Source organism: Fonsecaea monophora (genome assembly GCF_001642475.1).
Source record: "Fonsecaea monophora strain CBS 269.37 chromosome Unknown Scaff6, whole genome shotgun sequence".
In the NCBI taxonomy this organism is placed as follows: Eukaryota; Fungi; Ascomycota; class Eurotiomycetes; order Chaetothyriales; family Herpotrichiellaceae; genus Fonsecaea; species Fonsecaea monophora.
The window spans coordinates 259,622-273,134 of NW_019173937.1; the positions used below are offsets into that span (position 1 = coordinate 259,622).

Consider the following 13,513-nt stretch of genomic DNA (forward strand, 5'->3'; position numbering starts at 1 on the left):
CTACATTTGCGGTCGGAAGACGCGCACGAGAGCGCCATTCTGTGTAGCTTGCAAGCAGAAGACAGAATGACCGACCTAATGGAAGAAAATTGGTGACATCGGCCCTTTGGAATGCAGGCGGATGGATTAAATTTTGAATAACGCATATCAATTGTCTCTCTCTCTCTCCAGTGTGATCGACCGATGGTCCTAGGATAAGGAGCAATCAATATTTGGCGTCGATGATCCTGGAGAGGTTGCACTGGAGTCGGTCAGTCATTGATCTGATGTCCATTCAGACGCGCCAAGTTCCGAAGCAGCCAATACTATGGTGTACACCATAGAGGAGAAGGTTCGAAAGGGGCAAGAGAAGGCGAGAAACCAAGAGACACAGGCGAGGCGAGGCGAGGATGTTTGACGCAGGGAAGGGAGAGGGACAGAGGGGAGAGGCGTTGACCGCAAGATTTTCAGGATGCGCAGGCACCGCAGGTGAAGATGAGGGAGCAAACCGAGTCAAAAGGACGGTCAAGACGGTCAAAATTGGTGGCGCGTCAGAGTCAGACACAATGCACAAATCAGCCTCAGGCCTTCCGCAGTCTATTCTTTGTCTCCTCTTCCGCCTTACTCCTCTTCTCTCACTCGTCCGTGCTCGTCCTCTCCTTTGCATTGCCGCTTTTCTCACTCTCCTGTCAGAGTTCTAGAACCTCTCTTTTCATCAGGCTCCTCTGTTTCGACTATCGTATCCATAAGTCCGCCTAACAGCCGCCCCCGTTCCCCATGTCTCCTGATCCACTAGCTCCTCGGCCGTCCACCCTACCAACTATTCAAGTCCCTACTGCGACCACGCAATACTTCGCCACATACGAGAAGTCCCCACATCTGAACGTATCCTACCGGAGCACATGCAGCTTGTCTACCGCCCTTAGTCGCATCTGCTTCCCTTTTGATGCTCGTTGCTTCTGATGCAGGCACCTCGTTTCTCGCATCCATCACAGACAGGTACATCTTGTATAGGGCTGAGTCCCCTGGCAGCAACCCACCATCGACCTTCCACCAGTTGTTGATGCTGAGGGCTAGGATGAACTGGAAATATCAAATGCCCGCCACACCATTGACCTCGGCTCGCAATCATGGCCATATTCGATGTCCATATCGCAACAGATTCGATTAGCTTTGGTCAAGTTGTAAGTGATCAACATCGGACGGCATGGCTATCCCGCCTTCGGGCCTACAAATCATCATGGTTGTATTTTTGTGTTGGCCCTTGACGATCCCTCGTATTCATTAACCCCGTATTCTAAAATCACGCATACCGCTCTCTGGCAGATCGCAGAAGCCTCGCATGGCCGCCACCGACTACCTCTGCAGCCAGAAGATGGCAATGTTTGTGGACCAGCACCTTCAGCCTTATGCTCAGGCACATGCGTTCGCACCTTCGGCCGAAGGCACTCCTTGGCTCAGTGTTGGCATTGCGTTTCCCGCATCAGTAACAACAATGGTATGTAAGCTCAGGCATCAAGGCAGATTAATTCCACATCTACCCTGATAACACCTTTCGCTTTCGCTTAGTCCGCCCCTGGAACCGGACTCACTCTCAAAGATCTTAACCTAGGTGCCTGGACAATAAGTAACAGATGCGGTGGCAGGCTATGTAGGCAATGCAGATCTCTTCTTGATCTGTCCTGCCTTAGGCCGAGCAGCTGAAAAGAAGGTTCCGCTTCTTAACCCCGGTGTGGTGATATTGTACAAGTAGAGTCATATTGATCGACTCCCAGAACATCCTTGGCCTTGCTGTCCAGGAGAGAAATACTACCTTTGGCACTCAAACACGATTGGCTGCAGATTGGCATGTTGCTAAATCCAACACCAGAGTCCGGAAACGTCGGTTCCTTCACACATTATTCACTCATCGTGGTATCATTAGCGAGGTCGCGATCTCGAACTCGGGAAGAAGACTTCTAAAGCAGCGGTGGGTGGATAGCATGGGCCATCTCCTGAGTTTGTACGGGAACGTTAAGCCCTACGGCCCTAATACAAGTGGACTTTGCACACCGTTCTCCACCCGATGGTCTGCGTCTACTACTGGGACATCCTTCCTGTTATGCGCCCAGTACGTCCTATCAGAACAGGAGATGAGAATTCCAGTATACTTGGGAGGAGCCCGGCTGTGTCAGCAGCTGCCCGCGAGAGGCGCTACCTTACGATATGGTCCCAATCGTGGACATCTAATGTCGTGGCACTCTTCCACGTTCCGATCTTGACCCCGGAATGGAATTCCCGTACGGCCCTTTCTACTGTACGCCCAAAGGAACCCCGTTGGGTCCCGCCCCGGTGAGGTAGAGTGGCTCAGCCCATATGTGGACAAGACTACATAATGTCTCTGCTGCTGAGCCACGGTTGTGCCTTCTCCAGATGAGAAGAAATGGACTGGTCCAGTTCACGTACTTACGCCTTCACAAGTCACAACACACGAGGGACGATCAATTACACGACCTCGACGACCTCCCCTGGTGTTGGGTCCCACTCAATCCTATTCAGCTCCAGCACTGCTGTCTCCACATGGTATTATGCTGATACCATATCAACAAACGATCTGCTCAAGTCCTTCGGTCATGAACACAAGGCCCCAACATAGCCGCACAGTGGTGAGTTCACCCGGACACAAAACCTCAGAAGAGACACAGGAAATCAAACCAAAAGGAGAAATTCATGAGGCTGAAGGTCGTTCTACTCTCTCAGAACCCTAGAAGCCATTGTCGTCCCTGGTTCCCCTGATCTTCCCGCCCTGCGCCTTACCTTTAATGTTACTCTGCACTCGGATTGAAGGGTGATTTGTCCCTTCCCGACCCCAATGCCCGGGAGACCATCTTATTTTCCTGTCCAGCCAACTGCACCTCGGGCACGGCACTTATATCACTGCACACCAGATCTTTCCTATCAGTCCTAATCTGCGTTTAAAAGAGAATTTGATACTCACTCCCACAGTTTTATGAGCCTACCGGTGCTCTGCCCATAGCCTCGACCGATCCGAAGACAACACTGACTCTTTTTGGAGACCAGTTCGTCTGTCAGATGCTCGAAGATATATCCGGCACTGGCATGAGCAGTAATCTGAATGTGGGCAACTCCAATGCATCACTACCCCATCCGCCTTCTCGTGCGATGCCGGGTGATAAAGCACGCATGAAGAAATGGGCACCAAAGACGTTCAACGGATGTCTTACCTGCAAGTAAGCCTTCAAATGTTTCCCTCTACTGTCCTTCTCCACTGACGAACTGTTCTTGCTATAAGGCGAAGACGGATAAAGTGCGACGAGGGCAAACCATCCTGCCAGAGGTTGGTCAACTCTGACACTTTCATTAATTCCATCACTGATATGACCCAGATGTATCAAATCAAACCTCAAATGTAATGGATATGCTGCACCCAAGATCAAGCTATTTGATCCGACTGCCTCGTCAACAGCTTCAAGCTCAACGCCACCGCCCGCAACAAGCCAAGCCCTCGAGTCTGGACAGAAACCCGCTTCACTTGACGACAGTGAATGGCATTCGACTTCGCTAACATATCCTCATCCTCAAGAGCTCGCGCTTGTTCCTAGATTCGGCACGCAGGAGGAATCACAAAGCTTCCAGTTCTTCCTCGAAAAAACCTCCGACCTGATCTCAGTATACTCGCAGCCATATCTATGGACGGTGCTCCTGCCTCAAGCTACATGGCATCAAACCTCTATCAAGCACTCACTCGTCGCACTTGCTTCACTACACCGATACCTCACCACGGTCGGCCCTGCTTCACAACGAGCAAACCATAACTTTGTGTTCCACTACAACAGTGCCATCCGCGCCTTGGTGGCTGATAGACCGTCCATTGATGTTGTGCTCGCGGCATGTGTCATCTTCTGGGCGCTGGAGAATTTCAATGGAGGTGGCCAAGTGGCCATCGACCATATGCAGGCCGCGCTCAAGATCTTGGGGGAGTGGAAAAGCAAACACCGACCCAATGACCCCTCCAAAGACTTCATCATCAGATACATCGAACCAACAATTCGAGACGGAGTTAAATTCGCCTCGAAATGTCGTGTCGAGGAACTGGCTAGCCAGATGAGCGCACTGTCCCTGACAACACGCGATGTGAGGATCATGAACATGGAATACCCTGAATTCAATAGCCTGGAGGATGCAGGCAACTACTTGAACGACTGTATCGGGGACATTCTCGCGCTTAAAGATCAGGCTACGGCACTACTCAGTCCAGGTCCTCGCCTTATCGAACAGGTAGAAGGGCTCGACGCCCGCCTCTACAAGTGGATGAATCTGTTCCAGAGCCTCACGGCCACTGGGCCTGTGTATACCCGACGCATGCTCGTTGTGCATAATGTCGCTGCAAATATACTGCTGGACCAACTCAAGACACGAACGCAATATGATAATACAGGCGACGAAGTGGAGCAGGAGGAGCCGCGTCGCTGTCGATTTAATTTCACCGTCCTTGAAGTTGAGGATATTCTAAGATACGACCCACTAGCTACAGTTGAGACACGAAGGAAGAAACCACCGAGTCTAGGATTCATTCCGCCTATATTCCTGGTAGCGACCACGGCGCCAAAACCTGAGACTAGGACAAGAGCGATGAACGTGTTGAGACTGTTGAACGTGACCGAGGGTCCGTGGAATACAGATCATGCGGCGCAAATAGCGGGACGGATGCTGGAGATCGCAGACGAGTGTGCGATTTCCCCTTCGGCAGTCGAGTTGCGCCATCTCCATTTTGGTTTTGACCCAGACCAAAAGGTGCTGAGTATGCGATGGGCACCGGAAGACCCGGCGATGCTGAATGTGAGCATGATCAAGCAGATCGATGCTCATAACATGAACTGGAGCGAACCGGTAAGTCTACACGTTCTGCTTCCTTGAACTACGAATTGATATTTTGGTTGCAGACCGCTATACCTGAGTTGATCAAGAGATTCGGCTATCAGTTACCACCTTCTACGGCCAGACACCCCCTTCTGAATGTTGATCCGACGTAGCAGTTCACTGTGCGGCCTACGTGCAGATGTGCGGCGAGGGATCAAGAACCTCTGGTGCTAATGATAGCGCCGACATGACGCCGACCGATGGAACACTATTATACTACCCTGCTGGACGGGTGGACAGAAGGACTTGTCATTTGATTGAATGCTCGAGCGACACCAACTACGAACAACGGTGACGCCGATGGGCATCCTTGTTGACGACACGACCTTCCTTCAGTGGGGGACTTTCTTTGATGAATGCGGTTTTCTTGTCACTTTGAAAGTTGACCTTTATTTTCGGACCGGGGAATTAGTTTCTTTTGCTGGTCATTCAAGCCCAAGGTTCTAGACTTGCTTCAGGCTATTAGAGCAGCAGCAGCAGCAGCAGCAGCAACGTGGGTTGGGAATGAACAACATGAATGGAATGGGCTGGGCTGGAACCAGGTTAGATTGAGTGGACAGAACAGTCAACAGGAACAACAAGTAACAGGCAACAGGCAACGATCGCAATTAAGCACACGACAATGGTCATGATCGCTGGGGCGTTTTGCATGTATTATTTGACAATGTTACAGACATTATACAGAGCCGGTCTGCGCTCGTTTTCTTTCATCAGGTGATGCTGTTCCTGGTTTTCATGTCCCCTTCGTGTCAAGATGTCTGAAAACTTTTGGTCGTCTGCTTTAGCTTGCTTGAAATCCTTGAGTTGTGCGATTTCCAAGTCTATCTCGGCGGCGCAGATGCTCCTGGACCGGGACCGAGACCTGAACCTGGAATCGGAGTGATACCTGAATGACCATGGCTCTGGCTCCCCTGCCTCGACGACTTGGCCGCTGCACTCCCCGCGGCTGCCTCCTGCTCGAGGAAATGCTGCCACAGCTCCGCCAAGGTCTCGCGGGAGTGCGGGCTTGTGGCGCTCTCGGGCCCGGCGCCGAAGTAGTCCGGGTGGTTGAGGGCCGGAGTGCTCGGGGTCCTGTGCACGATGGGCGAGCCTGGAGAGGCGACGGCGGCTGTCAGAGAACCCAAGCCGCGCAGGGAGTTGAAGCTCGAAGTCGAAGTGGTGGTGGTTGACACCGACCCGCCAAAGGTCGTCCCGGGCCTGGCCAGGCCGGCCTGTTCGCGCTGTTCATCGTTCCAGCCCAGCAGGGCGGCGATGAGCTGGAGGATCTGGAATTTCTTGGGGTCCGAGCGGTCGAGGGCCAGGAAGTGCAGGAAGTGGTTCGTCACTATCTGTCTGTGTAGGAGGAAAAACGCGACCGCCCTCCGAGGAGAAGGGCGTGTGCCACTCGTCAGTCAGCCAGAGAGAATGTCAAAAGGACCAAACAGAACAAGAATTGGATCGGGTTGTACGAGAGAGACTTGTGAAAGGGCGAAAAAGGGGGGGCCGACAGATAGAATAGTGGAAAGGGGGTACAGCGGCACGATTGGGCCGAAAAAGGGCCTCAGCCTCGTCATGTGGCGAATGATCGTCGCAACCTGGGGGGGAGTGTGAGAGTATTCTAAAATTATAGTTCTGACACTGCATTGAAATCGATGAGGCGTGCCTTGGGGGAGATTCTTTTTTGGAAACGCGGAGTAACGAGGAATGGAGCAACAATCCATTCATTCGTCCACAACGCACAAAGATGGAGGGCCCAGCCAGGCACATGGCTTCGGAGACATGTGGTGTATTGTATGCAAAGGGGAAAAAAAAGGCACTCGGAGACATTTTTGCAGCAAAAGTTGAGAAAAGGGGAAAAAACCCACCTATCCACGTTATCCTCGGGTTTGCCTTTCTTGAGAAACCTCAGCGCCTTAGTAAGATGATCGTTGAGAATGACGGCTTCATGCCGCAGCTTGCCGATCAGGAGGTTCTTCTCTTTGACTTCCTTTTCGAAGGGAAGGGCTCGCTCGAGTTCTTTCTTGGTCTGTTCTAGTTCCGCCACGGTCGAATCATGGGCCGCCTGGAGGTCTGACAACTGTCTTCGCAGGTCTTCTTGTTCGCTCTGAGAAGTTTCGACCAGTTCTTTCAGCTCCTGTTTTCGCAGTGTTTGGATCTCCTGGAGCGCTTTTTGAAGACCTTCGACCGTTGACGAGTGGGTGTCCCTCTCGCTGACTGCTTTCTCGTACGCTTCCTTTAACGAACCGAGTTGTTCCTCTAAATCAGCGTTGCGGTCCGCTAGGTCCTTGCGCATGGTGCGTTCTTCCATGGCAAGAACCTCCCAGTCGTGCATAGCCTGTTTGGCGTTCTCGAATTCGTCTCGTATGTAGGCTTCGGACTCGACGAGTTCTTCTTTCTCCTTGAGCCAGTTTTGCTGGGAAAGCGTCAGGCGGTTGCGGAGAGTGGACAATTCTTTGGACTGTTCCGACTGTTTCTGCTCAAGGTCGGCATTTCGAGCCGTGAGTTCTTCGACCTCGGCGGAGCGGGCGGTGTAGCGCTCTTGCAGTTCGGATCTCTGTTCTTCGAGCTCTTCAATCCGCGTCCGTGCCTGCGCTAGATCCTCCTGTAGAATACTCTGTCAGTCTTGCCAGGGGCCGTCTTCCTCAAATCGTCTGGCTCAAGCCATCACGTACTGCATCGGCCTTTAATCTCTCCCCCAACTGCGACCGTATAGTATTCACCTTGCCGAGCAAGGACTGGTACTGTTCCTCAGCATTCTCTTTTTCGACCTGCGTCTCAGCCAGCTCTGTCTGGACCGCTTCGATTTCCGTGGCATGCTTTGCCTGCAGTTCTTCCAGGGACTTGCGCAGCTCCGTCACCTCGAGTCGTAGGGCATCACGGTCTTTGACAAGAGCGTCAAAGCGGGCAGCTGCATCATCATCGTTGTCGTCGTCGATCGAGAGATCTTTGACCCCGTTGGCAACAGTTACCGTATCTGGGGCTTCATCCCCTGACCCCTCTTTGACAGGGGACACTTCAGTGTGCTCTGCTTCTCGCTCGTCATTTTCTGCGTCATCCTCGTCGTCCGGACCGTTCTGCGTCTCGTGAGGGTCGACCGGTGTCGTGGGGGCGTCCGTCTCTGTCTCTGTCGTTGCGGCTTGCGCGTTGCCCTTTTTCTTGGACTTTTTCTTCTTTTTGGATTTTTGGTCTACCACGGTAAGTAAGCATGAGCGAACGTTTACAACCGATCACAGTGTACATTACGTACCTCCCTGAGGCATCGAAGACATGTTTGTGGAAGACATGATCTTATGCTGGGTTCTAGAACCAGGGCCTGGACATTGGGGATGCTTTGGGATTCTCGAAACGTGTCAATTGTTGCTTGGCATAATGCACTTGCGTTGTGCTGCACGCCATCGTGTCATGCTGGTGACGGGCCGAGCCCCCTTTCGCTGATTATTCCGCCGAAGCAAAAGCATCATCCGCCTCTGGCTATCTTTAGTGCCCTCGTTACCTATTTACAAGTGTACCTCGGACAGACCATACAATTCTCCGGTCATGATGTTGGAAAAGAAAACATTTGTTCGCCAAGGTACAAGATCATATACGCCGTCGTGAACCGTCAACTCACCATGAGAATGTTCATTTCAATGCTTCCACAAACAAGCCTCTCATCCCTTTGAGAAGAGTCCCGATCTCCCTCGTCGCATTTAACCGGTCAACCACCTTTGCGACCTTGACACTCTCTAACCTAGGCTTCGTATACGACACGTCGTATCTCCCGCGTCCGGTATCCGGCACCAGCAACTCAAAGAGGCCTTCCCTCTCGTCGCCGGAATTCCCACCACTGCCTTTCGCTGGCGGGAACACGAACACAATCCTGACCTTGTTCTCATCCCCGCTGCCTTCGATGCGGCAACCCAGATATGTCTCCCAAAAACTGAGCTCCGGGCCGTTGAGTCGGCTCTGGCCATCCATCTTCGCAGCGTATTCTCTCTGTGCTTGTAACTTCGCGTCGATCTGCCGCTGCGTTTGTGCGATGGCGGATTTGAGCCGGTCTCGCTGTGCCGACTGCGCCGCCTGGTGTGACTCCAGCTTGGATATTTGCGCGTGCATCTCGTTCTTTTCTGCCTGCTCACGGGCGAGGACCTGGCTATGCGTCGACAAGGTAGATTGTAGGGTGACGATCTGTGTGTTTGCTGATCTTTGCTCCTCTGTACGAAAACCTCATCAGTTTTGGCTCTCTCGACAAACACCTCGACTGCGCCTTTGCGCAAAGCGAACTGTTGTTTGCTGCTGCCGTTGTTGTGGAGGGACTTACCATTCAACTCTCCCAGGCGCGCCCGAAACTCGTTCCTCTCCTCCAGCACCCTCTTTCTCCCCCTCTCAATGAATGCGTCAAACTTGACTGTGAAATCGGCCATTCGCTTGCGGAGATCTTCAAAGTTGAAGTCAACCGCAGGCAGTTGCGTGAGCGGGTTGTCCGAGTACGAGATGGGTGGCGCGATTTGCTGCGACTGCGACGCGCGGAAGGAAGACGTGCTGGTCGCGAATGCCGAGGGAGGCATGGCGGCGGTAGTCATCGTTGCGAGAATGTGTCTGTGTTTCTGCTTTGGCGATAGAGTCTGTCTGGGGAATATGCTGCGGAGTTCAATCAATGTGAGGTGGTGCGTCGTAGTCGCAGCCGCAGTCACAGTTGGCGAAAACGGTGGGTGCGCAGAACACAAACCCCAGTCGGCCGGGCAACCAACCGCCGAGGCTGATTCAGCGATCGAACCAACAACACCGCAGTTTCACTCCAGCACCAGAGAATACATGATGTGAACGAGGTACACGCTAAGTGCATGTTCAACCAACATTTGTTATTCATACAATTTGGTATCTCTTCGCTTGTTAGAAAGACATAACTCTAACTCTGACAAATTATCCTTCATTTGATGGAATCCTCCCGTATTTCCGAGGCGAGTTCTTCCCGCCCCTCGCTGTTCTCGCTGCTGGCATCTCCCGCGCCCATCAGCTGGGCAAGCATCGCTTCCATTCTTTCCAAGGCGTCTTCTATCTTGTGCAGCCTCGCCGTCGCCTCCAGAAATCGGCCGTCTTGTCCACCGTCCAGGTCAACCAGTGAGTCAATTCTTTCGCGCCTGTTTGGCTTGCGATAACCGGGCGGATGTTGGTCATCGTCCCCACCCTCATCACTCGAGTCACGAAACTGGTCTTTCAACTTCTGGTCGACCTGTGACTCTCTCCTTCCACTCTTCGCAGGCTCCGGATTGACTGGTGGGTTTTGACTCGAATCCACCGTCTGACTCTCTCTCCTTTGCTCCGACAAGTGCGTGAATTGGTCCTGCAATTTGGTGTTGGAAAGGATCCCCATGTCGTCGCTGTGATTAAGGTTGTCTTCTTCGGCGATCTTGTCCAGTACTGACTGTGGCGGATCAATGTCGAACACTGCGTGGATATCTCCATGTACACTAAACCGTGAGAGAGCCCAATATTGCGCAGGCGTCGCCCTGGGGCCGCCGGGATGCTTCCAGTCAATTTTCTTGCTGCTGGCAATCTTGCGCTTGTCCGAAATCCAGAGCGTTCTCCTCTCGTACCATGCAACTATCAGCAATGTTGGTAGGTTGATCGCCCTGACCGCTACGACGTTGACCTTGTGGAACATTCTTTTGGAGAGCATCCACTTTAAAGGCAGCACAAATATCAGTGCGAGGATGTTGAATGGGGGCATGTACGCAAAGATGGCGTCTGATTTGACCCCTTCGAAAGTGAGGACAGCTCGCCGGAACTGGATTTCCTGAACAGCGTTGCCAACGATGCCGCTGAATGTGTTTGTCAGCATCGAGACGAGAACGGTGAGGAACAACGTGTTGCCCAGGAAAGCGAACAACACCATCAAGGCGGGTCCAAGGAGCCAATGGAAGTCTGGGGACTGATCAATACCAGTCCCGTCGAGACCGAACCAAATCCAGATCATCCACTCCCCGATGGTCACAGCCTGATGAGCGCCAGCATGCAACCACTTAAGGCTCAGGAGGAACCCCGCAAAGCACCACACGGCCAGCGCAGTCAGTGTCAGGAAATCAGACATCATCGCTCTCAAGGAGAGAAACAACATATTCTCCGACATGACGTTGAATGCTAGTCGAGGAATAAGCACCGGAGCGGCGCAGCTGAGAATGTCCAGAGCAGTCCGCGCGAGGGCAATGGACTTTTCCTCGTCGACGAAGGAGGAGGCCCAGATTCGTAAGACAAAGTATATGATGAATATTGTCGAGAACATGACATCGAGAAACGACCACAAATTCTGAGTATACACACCCCAGCCATGTTCGAGAATAGATGCGAGTTGATCGAGTACCTGGCAGGATCTCCTTGTCAGCCATACATCATTTCTCACAGAAAAAAGGACGTACCCAACCAGCCCCATAAACATCAAAGACCAGCTCGAGGACCTCGTAAGTGGTGTCCATCCTGTTTTCTCTCGCCGCCATGACCGCGATGTACAGGGCGAGTAGAATGACAAATTGACACACTTCAATCAAATTTCTCGTTCGTGGCACAATCAACCTGTATTGATTCAGCAAGGGGGCTCGTCGCGGGTCGTACAGGGAAATGGGTCTCTTCTTCCAATGGTCGGGTATGATGTCGATGAAACTGCTGGGCGTGTATACGACCTTGCCTCGGTAAATGGCGTCCACGACCTTTTGACAAGCACTGCTCGCCAGGAACGACTTGCTGGCGCTGACGATAGCAACTTCCAGGGCTGTCAGTTTCCTCTCCACTTTACCGGACTCGGACCTCCGCTGGGCGGTCCAGTAGTGCATCGCATGCTGACTCTGCGAGGTCACCTCGTCGGGCGCGCCCTGGAACGGTTCGAATCCCGCAACCAGGATATTTGCCAGCTTGAGCAGGCCCCTCGGTCCGGGATTGTGCTCGTTGTATCGCCGGAGGATCTTTTCCGCCACGAGCTCACACAGAAGCGCGCGCGTGAGGTTCACCGTCTGATGGTGCGTCGCGTACGACTGTTCGCGGATGAATTGCATTCGGTTGACGAGCAGGCAGTACACTACGGAAATCGTATGCATCAGCACGGACAACACAGTAACGATTCAACTAGGGGGTATGAGGGCACCAGACCGATCGATAGGTCGTTTGTCTCGTACAGAGAATCGACCAAGGGCCGCACAACTGAGATGTTCATTCGCGGAGCTTTGAGCTGGTCGAGAGAATAGGGGTCATCTGGCACAACGAATGTCAGCTCGTGGTGATGACTTCACAGTCTGGCAACCAAGCTCGACCTCTGTTGGGAAGCACTCACCGATGCTTGTGATGATGTCTCTCCGTATGCTATACCGGACAGATCACATGTCAGAATTCGGATTCGTCAAAAGGTTGCAATATCAAATGCTCCCCCTTCTCTCTTGACTTCCCCTCTCTGCATTCATGCTGTGCTTGAGTGGCACTTCCAAGGACGATCCAACTCCCTCGAATGTTGTTGCATACTCCCCAGTCCCATCCAGACACCCTATCGCTCAACCGACCAAGCTCCATAAACAAAAAGCACAGATATATCGACAGCATGGTCCCATCTGGAAAGACAGACATAGAAGGCAATACCAGGAGAGGACCCGTCGATCAAACTCACCGATGAATGTTTTCATAGACGTTACAGTGCGCGTTGCCAAAGGGGTCTGCCTCGGCCGGCGGCCGCCCGCCCAGCCGGTCCTGGTCGCGGCTCGTCCACGTGCAGTGCGGCGGGTACAGGCCGTCGCTGTCGGCAAAGTCCTCCTCGTCGTGCTGCGTTGCCAGCAGCGCCTCCGTCTCCCCGCGCTGTCGGTTGAGCCGGAACTGCGCCGAGAAGGCACTCCCCGTGGCGGGTTTCCTACGTCGTCGCTGTCGCCGCGAGGACGTCGACGACGATGACTTGTTCTTTGACGGTGCTGGGCGCGCTCGTGCGTGGTCGCCGCCGTTGGCGTCCCTAGCCGTTGAGCTGGGTGGGGATGGCATGGCGGGTTTGCAATGTGTGGTCGTGTTGCGTATTGAGGGTAAGTATTTATGTCCCCGTATGTATATGCAGGGTCAGTCGGTATGGAGGTATGTAGTGACGGCGCGGCGCGGCGCGAAATAATGGGGATCAAATAAAAGGTAACGTAACGGAGACACACGCTGAAACGTTGGAAAGGGGACAAAAACCAATCAATCAATCAATCAACCGGTCGATCCAGGATTCCGTCTCATGGCTGCTGACATGATTGTCGATAGTGCAGGGGGACGGCGGATCCAGACCGAGATGTTGAGTGAAGATCGCAGTACTAGGCACCGGCACCTTTTCAAAAATAAAAAACACAGAAAGAGGACTCAAGTTTTGCGGAGCTGAATTCCCCCTGATAGAGAAACGAGCTCACAGGCTGACGATAACTGTTACGAGCCTGTTTGGTCGATAGATAATGGGAAATGGGAGGGGGGAACGGGCGATGCTGGAGTGGCCAATTGGGGCGCAGATGACGTTAAGCTTATCGTGTCAAGCAACGACGTTTAGAGCCTTGTTGCTGTCCACGAGCCAATAACGTGCATGAGCCCTAATCAGCTGCAAGGCAAATCAGCAAAAGCAATATTCATCACCATCATCATTATTATTATTCACTAGGATATC

The 13,513-nt window shown here is 52.8% G+C and overlaps 4 protein-coding genes across 4 annotated transcripts; 1 reads left to right on the plus strand and 3 right to left on the minus strand.

Annotated features, from left to right (window-relative positions):
• Positions 1-1,109: 1,109 nt before the first annotated feature.
• Positions 1,110-5,012, plus strand: AYO21_01598 (hypothetical protein; the record flags this gene model as incomplete). Its single annotated transcript, XM_022651580.1, has 5 exons — positions 1,110-1,163; positions 1,313-1,477; positions 2,965-3,209; positions 3,366-4,869; positions 4,923-5,012. 5 exons carry the CDS (start codon positions 1,110-1,112, stop codon positions 5,010-5,012), a joined length of 2,058 nt encoding a protein of 685 aa, XP_022516093.1.
• A 708-nt stretch (positions 5,013-5,720) lies between these two features.
• On the minus strand, positions 5,721-8,147 carry AYO21_01599 (hypothetical protein; the record flags this gene model as incomplete). Its single annotated transcript, XM_022651581.1, has 4 exons — positions 5,721-6,231; positions 6,744-7,480; positions 7,551-8,065; positions 8,126-8,147. The coding sequence occupies 4 exons, from the start codon at positions 8,145-8,147 to the stop codon at positions 5,721-5,723; spliced, it is 1,785 nt and encodes a 594-aa protein (XP_022516094.1).
• Positions 8,148-8,499: 352 nt separating this feature from the next.
• Positions 8,500-9,440, minus strand: AYO21_01600 (hypothetical protein; the record flags this gene model as incomplete). Its single annotated transcript, XM_022651582.1, has 2 exons — positions 8,500-9,071; positions 9,179-9,440. 2 exons carry the CDS (start codon positions 9,438-9,440, stop codon positions 8,500-8,502), a joined length of 834 nt encoding a protein of 277 aa, XP_022516095.1.
• Positions 9,441-9,787: 347 nt separating this feature from the next.
• Positions 9,788-12,867, minus strand: AYO21_01601 (hypothetical protein; the record flags this gene model as incomplete). The annotated part of the gene is made up of 5 exons (XM_022651583.1): positions 9,788-11,218; positions 11,274-11,926; positions 11,998-12,099; positions 12,179-12,207; positions 12,506-12,867. 5 exons carry the CDS (start codon positions 12,865-12,867, stop codon positions 9,788-9,790), a joined length of 2,577 nt encoding a protein of 858 aa, XP_022516096.1.
• Positions 12,868-13,513: the final 646 nt, after the last annotated feature.